This window comes from Botrytis fragariae, assembly GCF_013461495.1.
Source record: "Botrytis fragariae strain BVB16 chromosome Unknown tig00000112, whole genome shotgun sequence".
NCBI classification, from domain to species: Eukaryota; Fungi; Ascomycota; class Leotiomycetes; order Helotiales; family Sclerotiniaceae; genus Botrytis; species Botrytis fragariae.
The window spans coordinates 1,773,086-1,786,147 of record NW_023500997.1 but is presented as its reverse complement, the minus strand read 5'-3'; the positions used below and the strand labels follow the sequence as shown (position 1 = coordinate 1,786,147).

At 42.2% G+C, this 13,062-nt stretch overlaps 8 protein-coding genes across 8 annotated transcripts; 5 read left to right on the top strand and 3 right to left on the bottom strand.

Annotated features, from left to right (window-relative positions):
• Nucleotides 1-728: 728 nt before the first annotated feature.
• Bfra_008095 (uncharacterized protein) lies at nucleotides 729-2,791 on the top strand (the record flags this gene model as incomplete). The annotated part of the gene is made up of 5 exons (XM_037338460.1): nucleotides 729-864; nucleotides 980-1,543; nucleotides 1,595-2,005; nucleotides 2,224-2,371; nucleotides 2,758-2,791. The coding sequence occupies 5 exons, from the start codon at nucleotides 729-731 to the stop codon at nucleotides 2,789-2,791; spliced, it is 1,293 nt and encodes a 430-aa protein (XP_037190523.1).
• Nucleotides 2,792-4,187: 1,396 nt separating this feature from the next.
• Nucleotides 4,188-4,848, top strand: Bfra_008094 (putative nad dependent epimerase dehydratase family protein; the record flags this gene model as incomplete). Its single annotated transcript, XM_037338459.1, has 2 exons — nucleotides 4,188-4,395; nucleotides 4,445-4,848. 2 exons carry the CDS (start codon nucleotides 4,188-4,190, stop codon nucleotides 4,846-4,848), a joined length of 612 nt encoding a protein of 203 aa, XP_037190522.1.
• Nucleotides 4,849-5,149: 301 nt separating this feature from the next.
• On the bottom strand, nucleotides 5,150-5,491 carry Bfra_008093 (uncharacterized protein; the record flags this gene model as incomplete). Its single annotated transcript, XM_037338458.1, has 2 exons — nucleotides 5,150-5,373; nucleotides 5,467-5,491. The coding sequence occupies 2 exons, from the start codon at nucleotides 5,489-5,491 to the stop codon at nucleotides 5,150-5,152; spliced, it is 249 nt and encodes an 82-aa protein (XP_037190521.1).
• Nucleotides 5,492-5,508: 17 nt separating this feature from the next.
• Bfra_008092 (uncharacterized protein) lies at nucleotides 5,509-6,193 on the bottom strand (the record flags this gene model as incomplete). The annotated part of the gene is made up of 2 exons (XM_037338457.1): nucleotides 5,509-5,963; nucleotides 6,046-6,193. The coding sequence occupies 2 exons, from the start codon at nucleotides 6,191-6,193 to the stop codon at nucleotides 5,509-5,511; spliced, it is 603 nt and encodes a 200-aa protein (XP_037190520.1).
• A 1,100-nt stretch (nucleotides 6,194-7,293) lies between these two features.
• Nucleotides 7,294-8,573, top strand: Bfra_008091 (putative aldo-keto reductase protein; the record flags this gene model as incomplete). The annotated part of the gene is made up of 6 exons (XM_037338456.1): nucleotides 7,294-7,452; nucleotides 7,508-7,586; nucleotides 7,642-7,797; nucleotides 7,851-7,964; nucleotides 8,009-8,203; nucleotides 8,278-8,573. 6 exons carry the CDS (start codon nucleotides 7,294-7,296, stop codon nucleotides 8,571-8,573), a joined length of 999 nt encoding a protein of 332 aa, XP_037190519.1.
• Nucleotides 8,574-9,479: 906 nt separating this feature from the next.
• On the bottom strand, nucleotides 9,480-10,481 carry Bfra_008090 (putative short-chain dehydrogenase protein; the record flags this gene model as incomplete). Its single annotated transcript, XM_037338455.1, has 1 exon — nucleotides 9,480-10,481. One exon carries the CDS (start codon nucleotides 10,479-10,481, stop codon nucleotides 9,480-9,482), a length of 1,002 nt encoding a protein of 333 aa, XP_037190518.1.
• A 694-nt stretch (nucleotides 10,482-11,175) lies between these two features.
• On the top strand, nucleotides 11,176-11,560 carry Bfra_008089 (putative aldo-keto reductase protein; the record flags this gene model as incomplete). The annotated part of the gene is made up of 2 exons (XM_037338454.1): nucleotides 11,176-11,201; nucleotides 11,263-11,560. The coding sequence occupies 2 exons, from the start codon at nucleotides 11,176-11,178 to the stop codon at nucleotides 11,558-11,560; spliced, it is 324 nt and encodes a 107-aa protein (XP_037190517.1).
• A 13-nt stretch (nucleotides 11,561-11,573) lies between these two features.
• Nucleotides 11,574-12,331, top strand: Bfra_008088 (putative aldo-keto reductase protein; the record flags this gene model as incomplete). The annotated part of the gene is made up of 3 exons (XM_037338453.1): nucleotides 11,574-11,581; nucleotides 11,605-11,770; nucleotides 11,831-12,331. 3 exons carry the CDS (start codon nucleotides 11,574-11,576, stop codon nucleotides 12,329-12,331), a joined length of 675 nt encoding a protein of 224 aa, XP_037190516.1.
• Nucleotides 12,332-13,062: the final 731 nt, after the last annotated feature.

Here is a 13,062-nt window from a genome sequence, read left to right as displayed (position 1 = left end):
TCTCTAGTTGCATGTAGTGTATGACACGTATGACAGCAGAAATTCCTAGACCCTAGATCACTCGACTTAGAAGGAGCATGGCCGAGTAGTTCTCAGATTTAAAATAAGAATTCATCAAGATTAGAAAATATCCCTGTTCCAATGGTACAATTAGAGGGTGGTGAAGAAAACGTAAACACAATGTTCCTGTCAAAGATGGAAGACTAAGGGTACCTAGTAGATAGCAGCCGGTTGGTGTGCGTCACGTGATGCTGACATAAACCTAGCGGCCGCGCTGGTGCGCCAAAATCCGGGGTATTCCTCTTTCTCGGAATCTCAGCGCCACTTTCTCTTTACGAGAATCTTGAATCATGAAAGTAAAGTCACAAAAGAAAAGACCCCGTGACACAAATTCAAAGAGATAGGCAAATCTAAAAATCATGAGATGAGCAATGATTCCCCAATTGAGTCCCAGAAACTCAATACACGCCTCTTTGCTTCCTAACACCAAATTATTCCTCTGTTCGTTGTACCCGAGGTTCAATAATCGTGGTGATACCAACAAAAATTTGTCAAAATGCCGTCTAGACTTGGCATTCTTCACGACACTTGCCACGGATATCACCTCAAATTCAATTCTGCATGGGGGCTCACCACCTCTGAGAAGAGTTCATCCATCTGCCATTTTGAGAAGATGGGAACTTATCAGAAGAAGAAAAACTATGATGCTTTCAATGCCTTCTTCAGAAATGATTTTAACAAAGTCTTCGGGGCCAATAAATCCAGAAGAGGTTTTGCATCCCCCATCTCTTTCTGAGAGTAAATCAAGTTCTGAGCTAAAGACTGCATACCCTAAATCAGATTCAACTCTAAGGCTAGATAGAAGTGAGAAAGACACCGTCGTGCCCCAATCAAGAAAAAAGTTTGATTGCCAAAAAGGGTTATAAAGCTCCCTTCTGCAAGCCAGCACGCCAAAGGATACTGAAGTCGAAATTCAAAGTGGATCAGATCTCTGCATTGGCCGACACGGAAGCTGCATCTGAGGATCAAGAAAACACCTCTATATCAAGGCAAAATTTGGTCGTAGTTCTATGGGATGTCGATAATAAAAGAATTTCTCCGTCTTATGACGACGTGGTAACTTCGTTGAAGAAGTTCGCTGGGCATTTCGGGGAGCTTATTAATATATTAGCTTTTGGTAGTCATCTCACATTCTCTGAAATTGGTACAAAATTGATAGAAGCTGGCGTACACATTGAACGCGTGGGTACGGCTCCCCAAGAAGCAGATGCAGCTCTACGGCGCGCGTGGAAGAAGTGGAAGATGACGCAGTTAGAGAAGGAGCCTCATTCTTTTATTTGGTTAATTTTGGTCACGGACGATGCAGGGTTTCGGTACATGCTGAGGTCAGGCAAGAGAAGTGAATTCGGAGTTGTGGTTGTGAACGAATTTTTCACTAAACTGTCGTTGGAAGGTGATTTGCGCATGCCTTGGCCACAACTCAAAGCTGGAAACTATAGTTTGGACGGCTTAGCCGACCATATCGTTGGCATATCGACCATGGGTCGAAGATAGATAAGGGAAAATATGAATACAGCTGATTTCGGAGATGAAGATCCAATTGACAAAGTCATACTAAAGCTTAAAATTCAACTGAAGGCAAAAAGCACCATGAAACGGGAATTGTTGTTGAGAACAATGCAGAAACGGTCGATATTAGAACAGCGTCTGAAGCATACAAGTGAGAAAGATTTGCAATCCTTGGAGATTCTCGAGGAAGCACTACGGAAATTGGAAGATCCATCTGGGCATAAAACCATGCGGGGAATTGATGGAAGTATCTTGAAATTGGAAACTGAATTGAAGGCAAGAATTGAAGCGAAGAAGACAAAAAGTTCAACTGACGAAGTAACGCCTTTGGGGGACATGTCTGATGAAGAATTTCTGAGAAATCTAAGTCATACAGATATCGTGGAGGGATTGATGAGATTAGCGATCAACTCGAGTTCACCGGAGATAGACTCAAGTTCGTAGAAGACTCTTCCAGTCACTTCGATCTGCAGTCTGTAAGGTAAACAAATACTCGACACCTGAGCAATGCCATGCTGATGCTCAGCATCTGAAACTATCACCACGAGGAAGAAAAATGCAATGATTCCTACTTGCAAGCTGCCTACAGAATGATCACCGAGCATGTTTCAACACCCAAATGATGCCCCGAATCATTTTGTTCCCGTTTAACAGAGGAATGGGAGCGCACGATTGATGACAGGCCGGCTACAGATATAATGGTCAACAATGATCCTGTGGACCCACCACCACAGCAGACCACGTCCAAGCTTGTCAACGAGGACGTCCAGTCCTACGGCTGTTCTAGAAAAAGTTGGGGTCAGTACACTATTATCAAATACTTTATATGCCAATTACTGCCCAGTTTTCTGGGATCATAGCATAGCAAATTCATTACAGATTAAATACTCAATGTGTGAAAATGTGTGCAGGTGTGTGTCCCTCACGATCTATACTGTCCACTTGAGTATTGTTAACATGAACAAGATCAATATAACCAAGATTTGGTATGAAAAGAAAGAGATGACAGTTTAGAAAGAGCAGAGAGAAAGCAAGGAGTTGGCCTTTCTTATTTCAAAATTACGATGCTTCCGAGTGACAATTTACACACACTTCAGCAAGTAATTATAATGATTATTGCTCAGTTTCAAAATGGTATATACATGCTGAATAAATCTGCTTATTCATCAAACAATTGCAATTTGACAGGCGTCGTGACGGAGTGGTTAACGTGATTGACTAGAAATCAATTCCTTTCGGGGGCGCATGTTCGAATCATGCCGACGTCGTATTATTTTGTCCTAGTCTCGATATATCATGATATTTTTTTGGCTTTTGAAATGAATTGAACTCGGAAGATTGATGGAAATAGGAAAAGGTGGAGCGTCTTCCTTTATTGTGGAGAGAAAATTCGTGTTGTTAAATAAACGAGAATGAAGGGGTAATCTGATGCCGAAATAATCCTTTTTAATTGACCTCGTGTTTTATCATCGAAAATTCAAGGGTAATAGGAAAAGCAGTGGACTCCGGATTTATAATCGATCAATTGCACTTGCTTGTGTATGATTTTTTTTCGTACGAATTTCGATACAATCAATGAGTATATAATATATTGAAAATGACGTTCAGATGATAGAGCAAGTCGAGCATGATGAAGTCACAACAGCGCCGGGACTAAAGATTTGAGAAAGATACTTTGAGAGAAGATGGGCGAATAAGGAAATAGAGGATATATATCAAATCAAGCTTCCTGGGAATCTGAGCTTGATTCCCGTTACTCTTCTCTGGCACTTGATCCCATCAATATCTACTGCATCTGGACGAAATAATTTGATCCTAAGTAATTACAAATTCACTGTAATATTCTCGTTTATACAACTCTGTATTTTTGCTGTCGTCGGATTTGAGAATTACGTACAAGGTAGAGGGGTAGTCTACTCTTGCAACTAACCAGAGTTCTGAGTAACCAGTTTTTCAGGATCTTGGAAAGTGTATGATAATTAGAAATTCCATTCGCTGTCATTGATCCTCCCTCATCCCCTCCTTTTCAACACTTTATATTCATACAAAAAGAACAACCTCGGTCCGAAGAGATCGATTGCAATAATGAAGCCAAGCACCAAAACAGACATGTCCTAGAAAGTGTAAAATAAAATCAAGCAATAACGAAAATTCTCTCCTCAAAAACTCTATTTTGCATATCATCCATCAACCCACCTTCCATTACGCCATGAACATAGCACGGCCCGATGAATTCAAAAGTTCCATCCTGATTTTGTCGCAGAACCACTGGTACGTCCATGCCATACAATATGCATATTGCATCCCCACGTTTTGTATCATTCGGTATATGGCCAATGTATCCGGATGCCATCACGAGGAGCCTTTGGTCTTGGAGGGCATTATTTCTTCCGCTCTCTTCTCTTTTTCTTCGATAAAGAGTAATTCAAGTAAACCGAGAGAACGAGATGGTTCGATGACCTTAAAATCTGCCCCCGGCCCCAAAACAGTCATGCAATAGCAAATAGAAGTGATTTCCACGCCCAGCTTTTCTCTTTCCCTATCGCCATCTGCACACACTCTGTTCTTTCTGATATAAGATCCTAGTTATCGCTATTGTTCTGTTTTAAATTGAGATTATGGCCTCACCTCGCGTTCTGATTTTTGGTGGAAATGGTGGCATTGGCCGACTGATTGCTAAATCGATGCTTATGAAAACCTGGCACGTTACCAGTGTCATCAGAGATCCAAGACAAGAAGCAGACATTCTTCAGTTAGGACCAAGAAGAGGTCCTAAAGCCGATGTCCTCGTTGTTGATCTTATACTCATGAAGGATGAAGACGCCAGTAAGATCCTCAAGGAAGTCAAGCCTAACTATATTTGTGTTTGCGACAGGTAAAGATTGTTATGATTATGCTACAAATACTTTTACTAAGCTGCCTTATTGTTCATCAGGAAATATGAGTAATGTTAAAGCCGTCGATCGGGATGCAGCGAAGGAAATTATCACGGCATCCGTTACTTCTCCCGAGGTTACAAAATTCCTCATGATATCATCTCCTGCCTCGCGCCGAAAGAAAGCGCCTTGGTGGGACAACACTGATTACCAAAACTTTCTCAACGAGACAATAGCATACCCAGAGATAGTGGAGGCTAAGCTGAGTGCTGATGAGTATCTGGTCGCTATGGCTAAGCAGAGGAACGATGATGGCCCAGATTCTTTTCAAGCAATTAGCTTATACCATCTAGTACCAAGTAACCCAAACAAATCTAAATCCTTGATCACTTCAGAGCGATAATCAATATCATGAAAAGGTATTGCTTATTCACGCTCCAACCAATATTGGAGTTTACTATTGTGTACTTGATCCCTTTCATAACATTTTCTGAAACAAATAAAAAATTAGCTCAATCTAGAGATATCTACCTCAAATGTATCCATCATTTTGTATTTTCTTTTACTTTAAGAAAATTATTATTGTATCCAAAAACAGCCCAATGTGCCAGCAAATGATAAAGATGCGCATGTGCCAAACCTGGTCGCTTGTCTCCTTCTTGAAGAGCCTGCGATGCCTCACATGAAAAACATGGATAAAATCTTCAGATCAACATTTCCTCAAATTGTAGAGCCATTTGACCTCGTCCTATCCTCCATTTATTTGTAAACTCAAATAAACCCCAACATCCCTTGATCGTCCATCCCCATCGCTCCAAGAATCCCTCAGTCACTTCCCAACCGGCCACATCCCACGGCTCTCCCCAGATGATCATACCTGTTCTCCCAGTGCCAGCACTGAAAAGTCCAACTAAATATCCACAAAGGTCTATAACATCTTAGATGATGGGGGATCTGGGTTTGGAGATCTGTGGGCAGCAATGATGGCGGCAGTGCGAGGATGCCGTTCACATCAACAGACGGCGGGCAAAATGCAGATGTTGCATTATCGTTCGTGATGACGTCAGATAGGATTCAGAGTCATGGAATTGCTGATGAGAGCTCGGAACACATTGACTTTGACGAGAACTAGCAGTTTGTCGCTCCTCGGAGATCCAATCGTATAATTGCTTGGTGGCCATTTTTGCAACCACTCTATAATCACAGAATCACCCAGATTGCCTTGTGCGCATGCAACAGCTGTTCGAGAACGCTCGCGAGTTTTGATTTGAGAAAGACCTGCAGCTGAATTGAAGGCTTCAAGCAGATCAGCCTCTTGCCACTGAGTTACATCTGAGTGTGAATGGGAGAAATGATGATCTTTAGCTCTTAACATCAGCGAGCTACCCTCTGATGAGCCACTAGAGCTGAACGAGCTAGTCTCCGAGGGTGCAAGCTTTTGCGCGGAAGTACTGTTCGACTCAACAGTTGCATATTTAACTACGCGAAACTGTGATTGCTGAAGCTTCTTTCTTCTCCCTACAAATGAGAGACGCACACATCATCATTACCTCATTGTAACATTCGAGGACTTATTGCAAAAAGTGGAACGAGTACTTACGCCAAGCTCTCTGATAAACTCGATTTTGTGCCTTTCTTCGCTCAGCCTCGTTAGACAGGCCAGACCAAACATCCTCTACTCCTTCGTTTGTTTCTTGCTGCGGCGTATACTGCAGGGCAATCTGAGCGGCGAATGGCGGTTTGGCCATATTCGAACGATGTGGATATTGCACTTATTATTTACTTCCACCTAGGTTTGGGGTGGTCATAAGCAGTAATTAAGTAGTAAGCAACAGGTAGTAAGCAAGCAGTAAGCAGATGAGGCACTCCAAATAGGAAAGGTAGAATTGGACATAGCAAGAGATTAGCAAACAAACTCTGGGAAGAGAGTGTGAAAATGGGGCATGCCGGGGAATCTATGGTGGACCCATCTCCGTATCCGGTTCTGGGTCATGCTTATGCTCGATCACAACCTTATCGGCATGCGGCGACGTAGAGTTGTTGGTGACGTAGATGCCATAGTTGCAATATTGCTCCAGAACAAATATGGCAACGTGGTTTATCAGTGGGCAGACCACTTTCAACCGCTCGTATCAAGTTGTAGTCTACAATGTCAACATTCAGAAGAATTAAACACTCTGAAATCCATTATGCTTGTGTCAGTTTGATCCATTCCCACATGATGATCAGTCTTTCGTTACGTGCTATAGCTTCAAATCATTGATAGGTCTTGTTAGGGATCAATTAATCTTTGATACCTATACCTGTTGCGTCGAGTCTGATTGTCTACCTTTTCAGCTTCTCGTTAGATACCTCATGTCAACACGTAGTGTGGGTTTTCTTTAGTGCGCCGACATCTGCCTTATATGAGAAACCGTTGTTCGAAGTCGTTGAAGCAGGAGGCTTGAGATTGAAAAACGGCCCCACCGACCCACTGATAAACCACGGCACGCCATACTGCATGTTGACATAAGGTGGTTTACGTAAGCTATTTAGGGTTTTACGAATCTCCACAAGCCTCTTTCGGCCGAAACACAATACAAAATGTAACCAATGCTGCTTTATTGATAGCCGATGTTAGAAAGTGAAGCGAGCGGGACAACACTGACTTAAGAATCAAGTAGAATGTCTCAATCGACTCCGATGTTATCTCCATAAAGTCCGTCCTTGAGATCTCACCTGGCTCTCTCACTTCCTTATTCTACAGTATATATACATGTATAACTTTGTATGATTCTGAAAAGTGCACAACAGGCAATTAAACAAACAACTAAACAGACAATCAGAAAACCCCCCACTAAAACTCAATATGGTCAAAACAATTCCCTTCGGCGACATCCAGGTCGCTAATCCAGGCTTCGGTGCTATGGGATTAAGCTTTGGTTTGGGAAGTAATCTCAGCTTGGAGGAAGCTGAGCCAGTCCTTCTTAAGGCCATTGAACTGGGATGTACATTCTGGGATACTGCTGTAAGTTTGAGATATATCTGCATATGCGTCGGAAGACTGCTGAATGAGAATGCAGGTTGTTTACGCAGCGGGTATTAACGAGAAACTGCTCGGAGATTTCATTAGAAAGCACAACGTCCGTGATAAAGTCTTCAGTACGTTACAATCCATCGCCATGGGAGAACCAACACTGACTATATTAATTTGTAGTTGCATCAAAATGTGGATTTGATTGTATTGGGAACAATGGTGGTGGACTCGGAGGAGTCACTAATTCTGCTTCCCATATTAAGGAGTATATCGAGGGCACCATTGAGAGACTCGGCTTCACACCAGACCTCTACTATCTGCATCGTATTGATCCTAGTAGGTTGTCCCAACTTAACATCGTGTCCAGTCTGCTGACTTTGTTTTTAAAGACACTCCCTTAGAAGAGTCCATCTCAGCTCTCGACAAGATTCGTAAAGCAGGAAAGACAAAGTTTATCGGCCTTTCTGAATGTTCTGCTGCCACTTTGCGCAAAGCAAATTCAAGTAAGCTCCCATTTGAAATTGTCGATTCCTGCTTACATTTGTAGTTGCAAAGATTGATGCTCTCCAGGCGGAGTATTCTGCTTTTGAGACTATTCACGAGACAGATGGATTGATAGAAACTGCAAAAGAGCTAGAGATTGCCTACGTTGCCTACAGCCCACTAGGTCACGGATGGCTCGTAGACGACTTTCCATTCAAAACTCCCGATGATTTCCCTGCGGGCGATTTTCGTCGAACTAGTATGTCTCTCCTTGACTATATTCACTATTCACTATAATCCCCCCGGTCTTTACTGACACGTAATCTCATCTAGGCCCTAAATTCCAAGAGGAAAATTTCTACAAGAACAAGGCTATTGTGGAGGAAATCAAGAAACTCGCGACTCGAAGGGGGTGTACAATCACCCAGATTGCTCTCGCGTGGGTTGCTGCTCAGGGTATGATTGCTATTCCAGGAACAACCAAGCCAGAGCGACTTGAGGCCAACTTTGCCTCACGGAATATTGATTTGACGAAGGAAGAGTTGCAAGAAATGCGCAAGATTGTGGATGACGCCAAGCCACAAGGTAACAGATATTCTGCCGCCGCGCAGTCTATGGTCGGACATTAGAAGCATAGCGCTATATAAACAAGAATATATGAATGAAATGTTTAATTGCGAATTCAGACGTAAATACATTGCGGTGCGAATATTAAATTTCTTCGGTCAGTTGAAAGACTTGACATTGTCATGATCCATACTGTGCTTTTTCTCATCTCTACACCTTCGAGTTGATGTTATATTAGGACATGGCAGTAAAGCATGTGTTGAGAAACTATCTGGTAATTGGTTTTAGGGTTCCAAGTTGACCAGGATAAACTTGTTTACTCGTTTTATATTTTCAGTAGGCATGTAAAAGCTTGCACTTCAATTAAGGGCTTTCTTATGTATGCAAAATACTCTCCTATGATCGGTTATCCTGCTAAACAGAATTCACTCTAAGTGTATTCGATAAAAATTGAATTAGCTTACCATAGATACTACTTCACGAGGTCAACTAATCTCGCCTTTACAGACACTGATTGCTGCTAAATGATGGTAGTAATCTTCCAAATTTGCTTGATCAAAATCCGCTTCTAGATTTTCTACAGATTATATATATATATATAATAAAGCTATAGTATTAAATATAGTCTACGTTCCGATGCTAATGAAACTTAGATGAGAGCCAGTTGGCGAACAATAATAGCAGCGGGGTCGTAAGCGATCTATATCTCTAAATTGATGTATCTGCAATTTGATGTTTTTGATTAAGTTGTAAACTATACTTTGAGATGATATACCAGACAGTAAGATTTTGATCGAAAGCATTGGATTAGTAAGTCTGAGAGGTATAGGTCGCCTCATTGGAGACAAAAAATCCGGCAAAGTATTATAGAACAGTGTTCATCTGTTGTACGGTGAAATATATGAGTAGCGATAACAGTGACTAATCCCAAAGAAAACATCATACTGTCCATATATAAAATCATAGGTTCAGAGATCAGTGTCTTTCAATTCAGCCATGTCTAATGACAACTTCCAGAGTTTTCCCTCTCTTGCCTTATCATGAGCATGAGGAGCCCAACCAGGTAGTGCAAATAATTGATCTGAAGTCCATGGGCCCGGAATCTGCACATCATCCAAATACTTTCCACCATCTCCTTCCAAGCACTTGGCGATTGCCCCCCATACTGTTGTGGCAGCACCCTGCTCGGGCAATTTAAGACTTTCATCAAATACCCCCTGACTTCTTAGGTCCGCAATGTCTTCAGCGTTTATGAAATCCCATAGTGGTGTAACAATACCACCTGGGTATAAGGAGAAGGCACGCAGATGCTTTGAGCCGTATCGCTGTTCAACCTCATCGGCCATCCAGATGTTGCATGTTTTGCTGCTTCCATATGCTCTCCACTTATCGTAGCACCGAGTGAGGTTGATATTATCAAGATCCGGCTCTCCGCGACGGTGACCGAAAGAGGAGAGATTGATGACTCGCGAAGCGAATTTGGGATTTGCCGAGGCGAGGAGTGTAGGTTTGAGAAGATAGAAGAGGAGAAAGTGAGACAGGTGATTAGTCTGAAATTGCGATTTGAAGCCATCTTCTTTCGTAGTCTCAGGTACAGCCATGATGCCAGCGTTGTTGATCACGATGTTCAATGTTTCACTCTGTTCGAGGAAACTCGCAGCACATGCTCGTACACTTTTGAGCGAAGTCTGGTCCATCTCTAAGAGGTGTACATGTGGTGATTCAGCAACTTCACCAAGGGCTGCTCGTGCTTTGTCAGTGTTCCGAGCTGTGAGAAAAATAGTAGCACCTGTTGCAAACATTGCGCGCGCAGTCTCTACACTCAGACCCGCAGAGCACCCAGTAATAAGTACAACTTTATTCTTGAGCTTTCCCTCAAGCTCCTCATCTTTGACAACTTGTAACGCTGTTGGACGCTGATCTCCCGGGCCGAGGAGTTTCTCGTGAGCCGCAGCGTACCTGTTTGACATTCTGAACGCGATGATTTTGAAATGAAAGAAGGGAAACTTGAATACCTGTTACAGAGGTGAACAGAAAGAAAAATGGTGTTGGCCGATGTAAATCACCTTGAATTTAAGCAAGTAACATTGATTTAACTTATTTGCAAGGCATTGTACCTGGACCAGTGAAGCTCTTCTCTGCCCGGACATATCGGCGGAGATACTGAAGGGAGCCATAACACCTTCAAGACGAAGTAAGTGAGACCCATTTTTATGCTTGGTGGAGCTAGAAAAAGTGGTAAAGTGCTTAAGCCATTCTATCAAGGTTTTTCGGATCATTTTTAGTTCTGTGGAATCGCTCGAGTAACTAGGAGTAAACTAATTTAGGGTCTAGCTACTGATGCACGTTGCTTACGATAAAATTTCCTAATCGAGCATCTTCTCTTCGGAAGGTCTATATCTTGAATCATTTGATTTTCTTTGCCCTGAACAGGAAGATTGTAATATATGGCGATCTTACCCTGCGCTCAGCAGCTAATGCAGATATGGTAAAGTGGATCAAGTGGCTGACAAAATCTGAAGTTGTACTCTACCTTATCGTCTCTCAATATATAAAGTGTTAATAGCACACAAGGTAAATAGAATGAAGTTCAAACCCGTTATTTCATCACACTTCCATTGACCATAATATCATCTCTTTCTTGCCACTTCAGCAGTATCAGTTATGTCTAACAAAATGCAATACATGAGGTATGCTCGAGCTTATTACACACCGAATCAATGCTCAGACAGAAGCTAACATCTCTTACAGAGTTGGAAGCTCCGGTCTAAAAGTCTCCAAGACCATAGTTGGCTGTATGACCTATGGTGACAAGAACTGGCAACCCTGGGTCCTGACCCAAGAAGAGGCATTCCCTATTCTCAAGCATGCATATGATTCTGGTATCAACACATTCGATGTCGCCGATGTGTATTCCAATGAACGCTCAGAGGAAATTCTCGGTGCCTTCTTAAAAGAGTATAAAATCCCTCGCAACAAAGTTGTCATCATGACCAAGGTGTTCCATTTTGTCGACCCTGCGAGAGGAGCTGCTGACGCCGCTGGCTAAGGGAGAAATAATCATGTTCAAGTGAATCAAGTCGGACTATCAAGAAAGCACATCTTCGACGCTGTGGATGCCAGCATTGCCCGCCTAGGTACTTATATTGATATTATCCAAACTCACTGTCTTGACCGCGAAGTGTCACTCGAAGAAACCATGAATGCCTTCAATGACATCATCGAGAGTGCCAAAGCTAGATATATAGGTGGTAGCTCTGTGAGCCTTCTCTAAGTCTCCGGATCACTAAAACGGATTTGACTAATGTTATTATTGTAGATGGCAGCCTGGGAGTTCCAAATGGCGCAAAATGTATCCGAAAAACACAACTGGCATAAGTTCATCTCAATGCAAGGCTTCTACAATCTGCTCTACCGCAAAGAGGAGCGCGAGATGAACGCATATTGCAAAGCAGCTAATATTGGCCTTTTTCCTTGGTCGCCGCTCGCCGCCGGCGTGCTCGCCCACTCCTGGGAAGATCGCACTGATGAACGTGAGAAGAGTGATGTCTTCTTGAAGTTACTCTTCCGTGGCAAGCGTCTTGAGGCCGATCAAGAAATTGTACGAAGGGTGGAAGAATTGGCTGGTAAGAGGGGTATCAGCATGGCCATCATTGCGATTGCTTGGATTTTATCAAAGGGAGGAATGGCGCCTGTCTGTGGATTGTACAACAAACAGCAGGTGGATGATATTGTGAAGGCTTTAAGTGTTCAACTTACCGAGCAGGAAAGCAAATATTTGGAGGAGGCTTATGTTCCAAAGCCCGTTATGGGCTACTGAGTGGATGGCCAGACTGTGTGCACCCCTGTAAATTCTTAAATCAGGCCTATACCAACAATCACAATCCAACCTAATTTTCATACAAACTTTGCTAATAGTTGAAGGGTCTTGATATTTTCAAAGCAGCCCCCAAAACAGTCAAGCAATCGCGCAAAGAATGATTTGAGAGCCAACTCTGAGAAATTTCATTCTTTAAGCCGATCAAATTAGATGATATCCTGGAAACACCTCAACCAAGCCGGTATTCTGAGCACTCTGTTGTCCGCTCTTAATAGAATCATCTCAGCTATATATAATCCAGAGAATAGTAGCCATCTCGTCCTAGTTCATTATAAAATAGAACATTGCTCGAAACGTTTCCTAGGTATGCGGTTCATTTTGGGAAAGCCTTCCACGATGCTGTGTCTTCAAGAGAAGGATGATTTTGGACAATATCACAGACTGGAAACATGAGAAGAAGGATTTTCCAGCCTCAAAATAAACATCGAGATAAACCAACATTGAATCAGGAAAATTTAATTCAAGAGAAAACAATTATCAAATTAATCTAATCATATTTATCTATGTCAGTTCCCACCATAATCATAACACACGATTCCCACCATTTCACACCTGACAATACCAGATTAAAATTAAAACAAATACAACTTTATAAGATAAAAATAAAGAAAGAGACGATTTCGGAACAGTATACTATATCAAACTTGGTCTAAACAATGATTTGTTTCCTT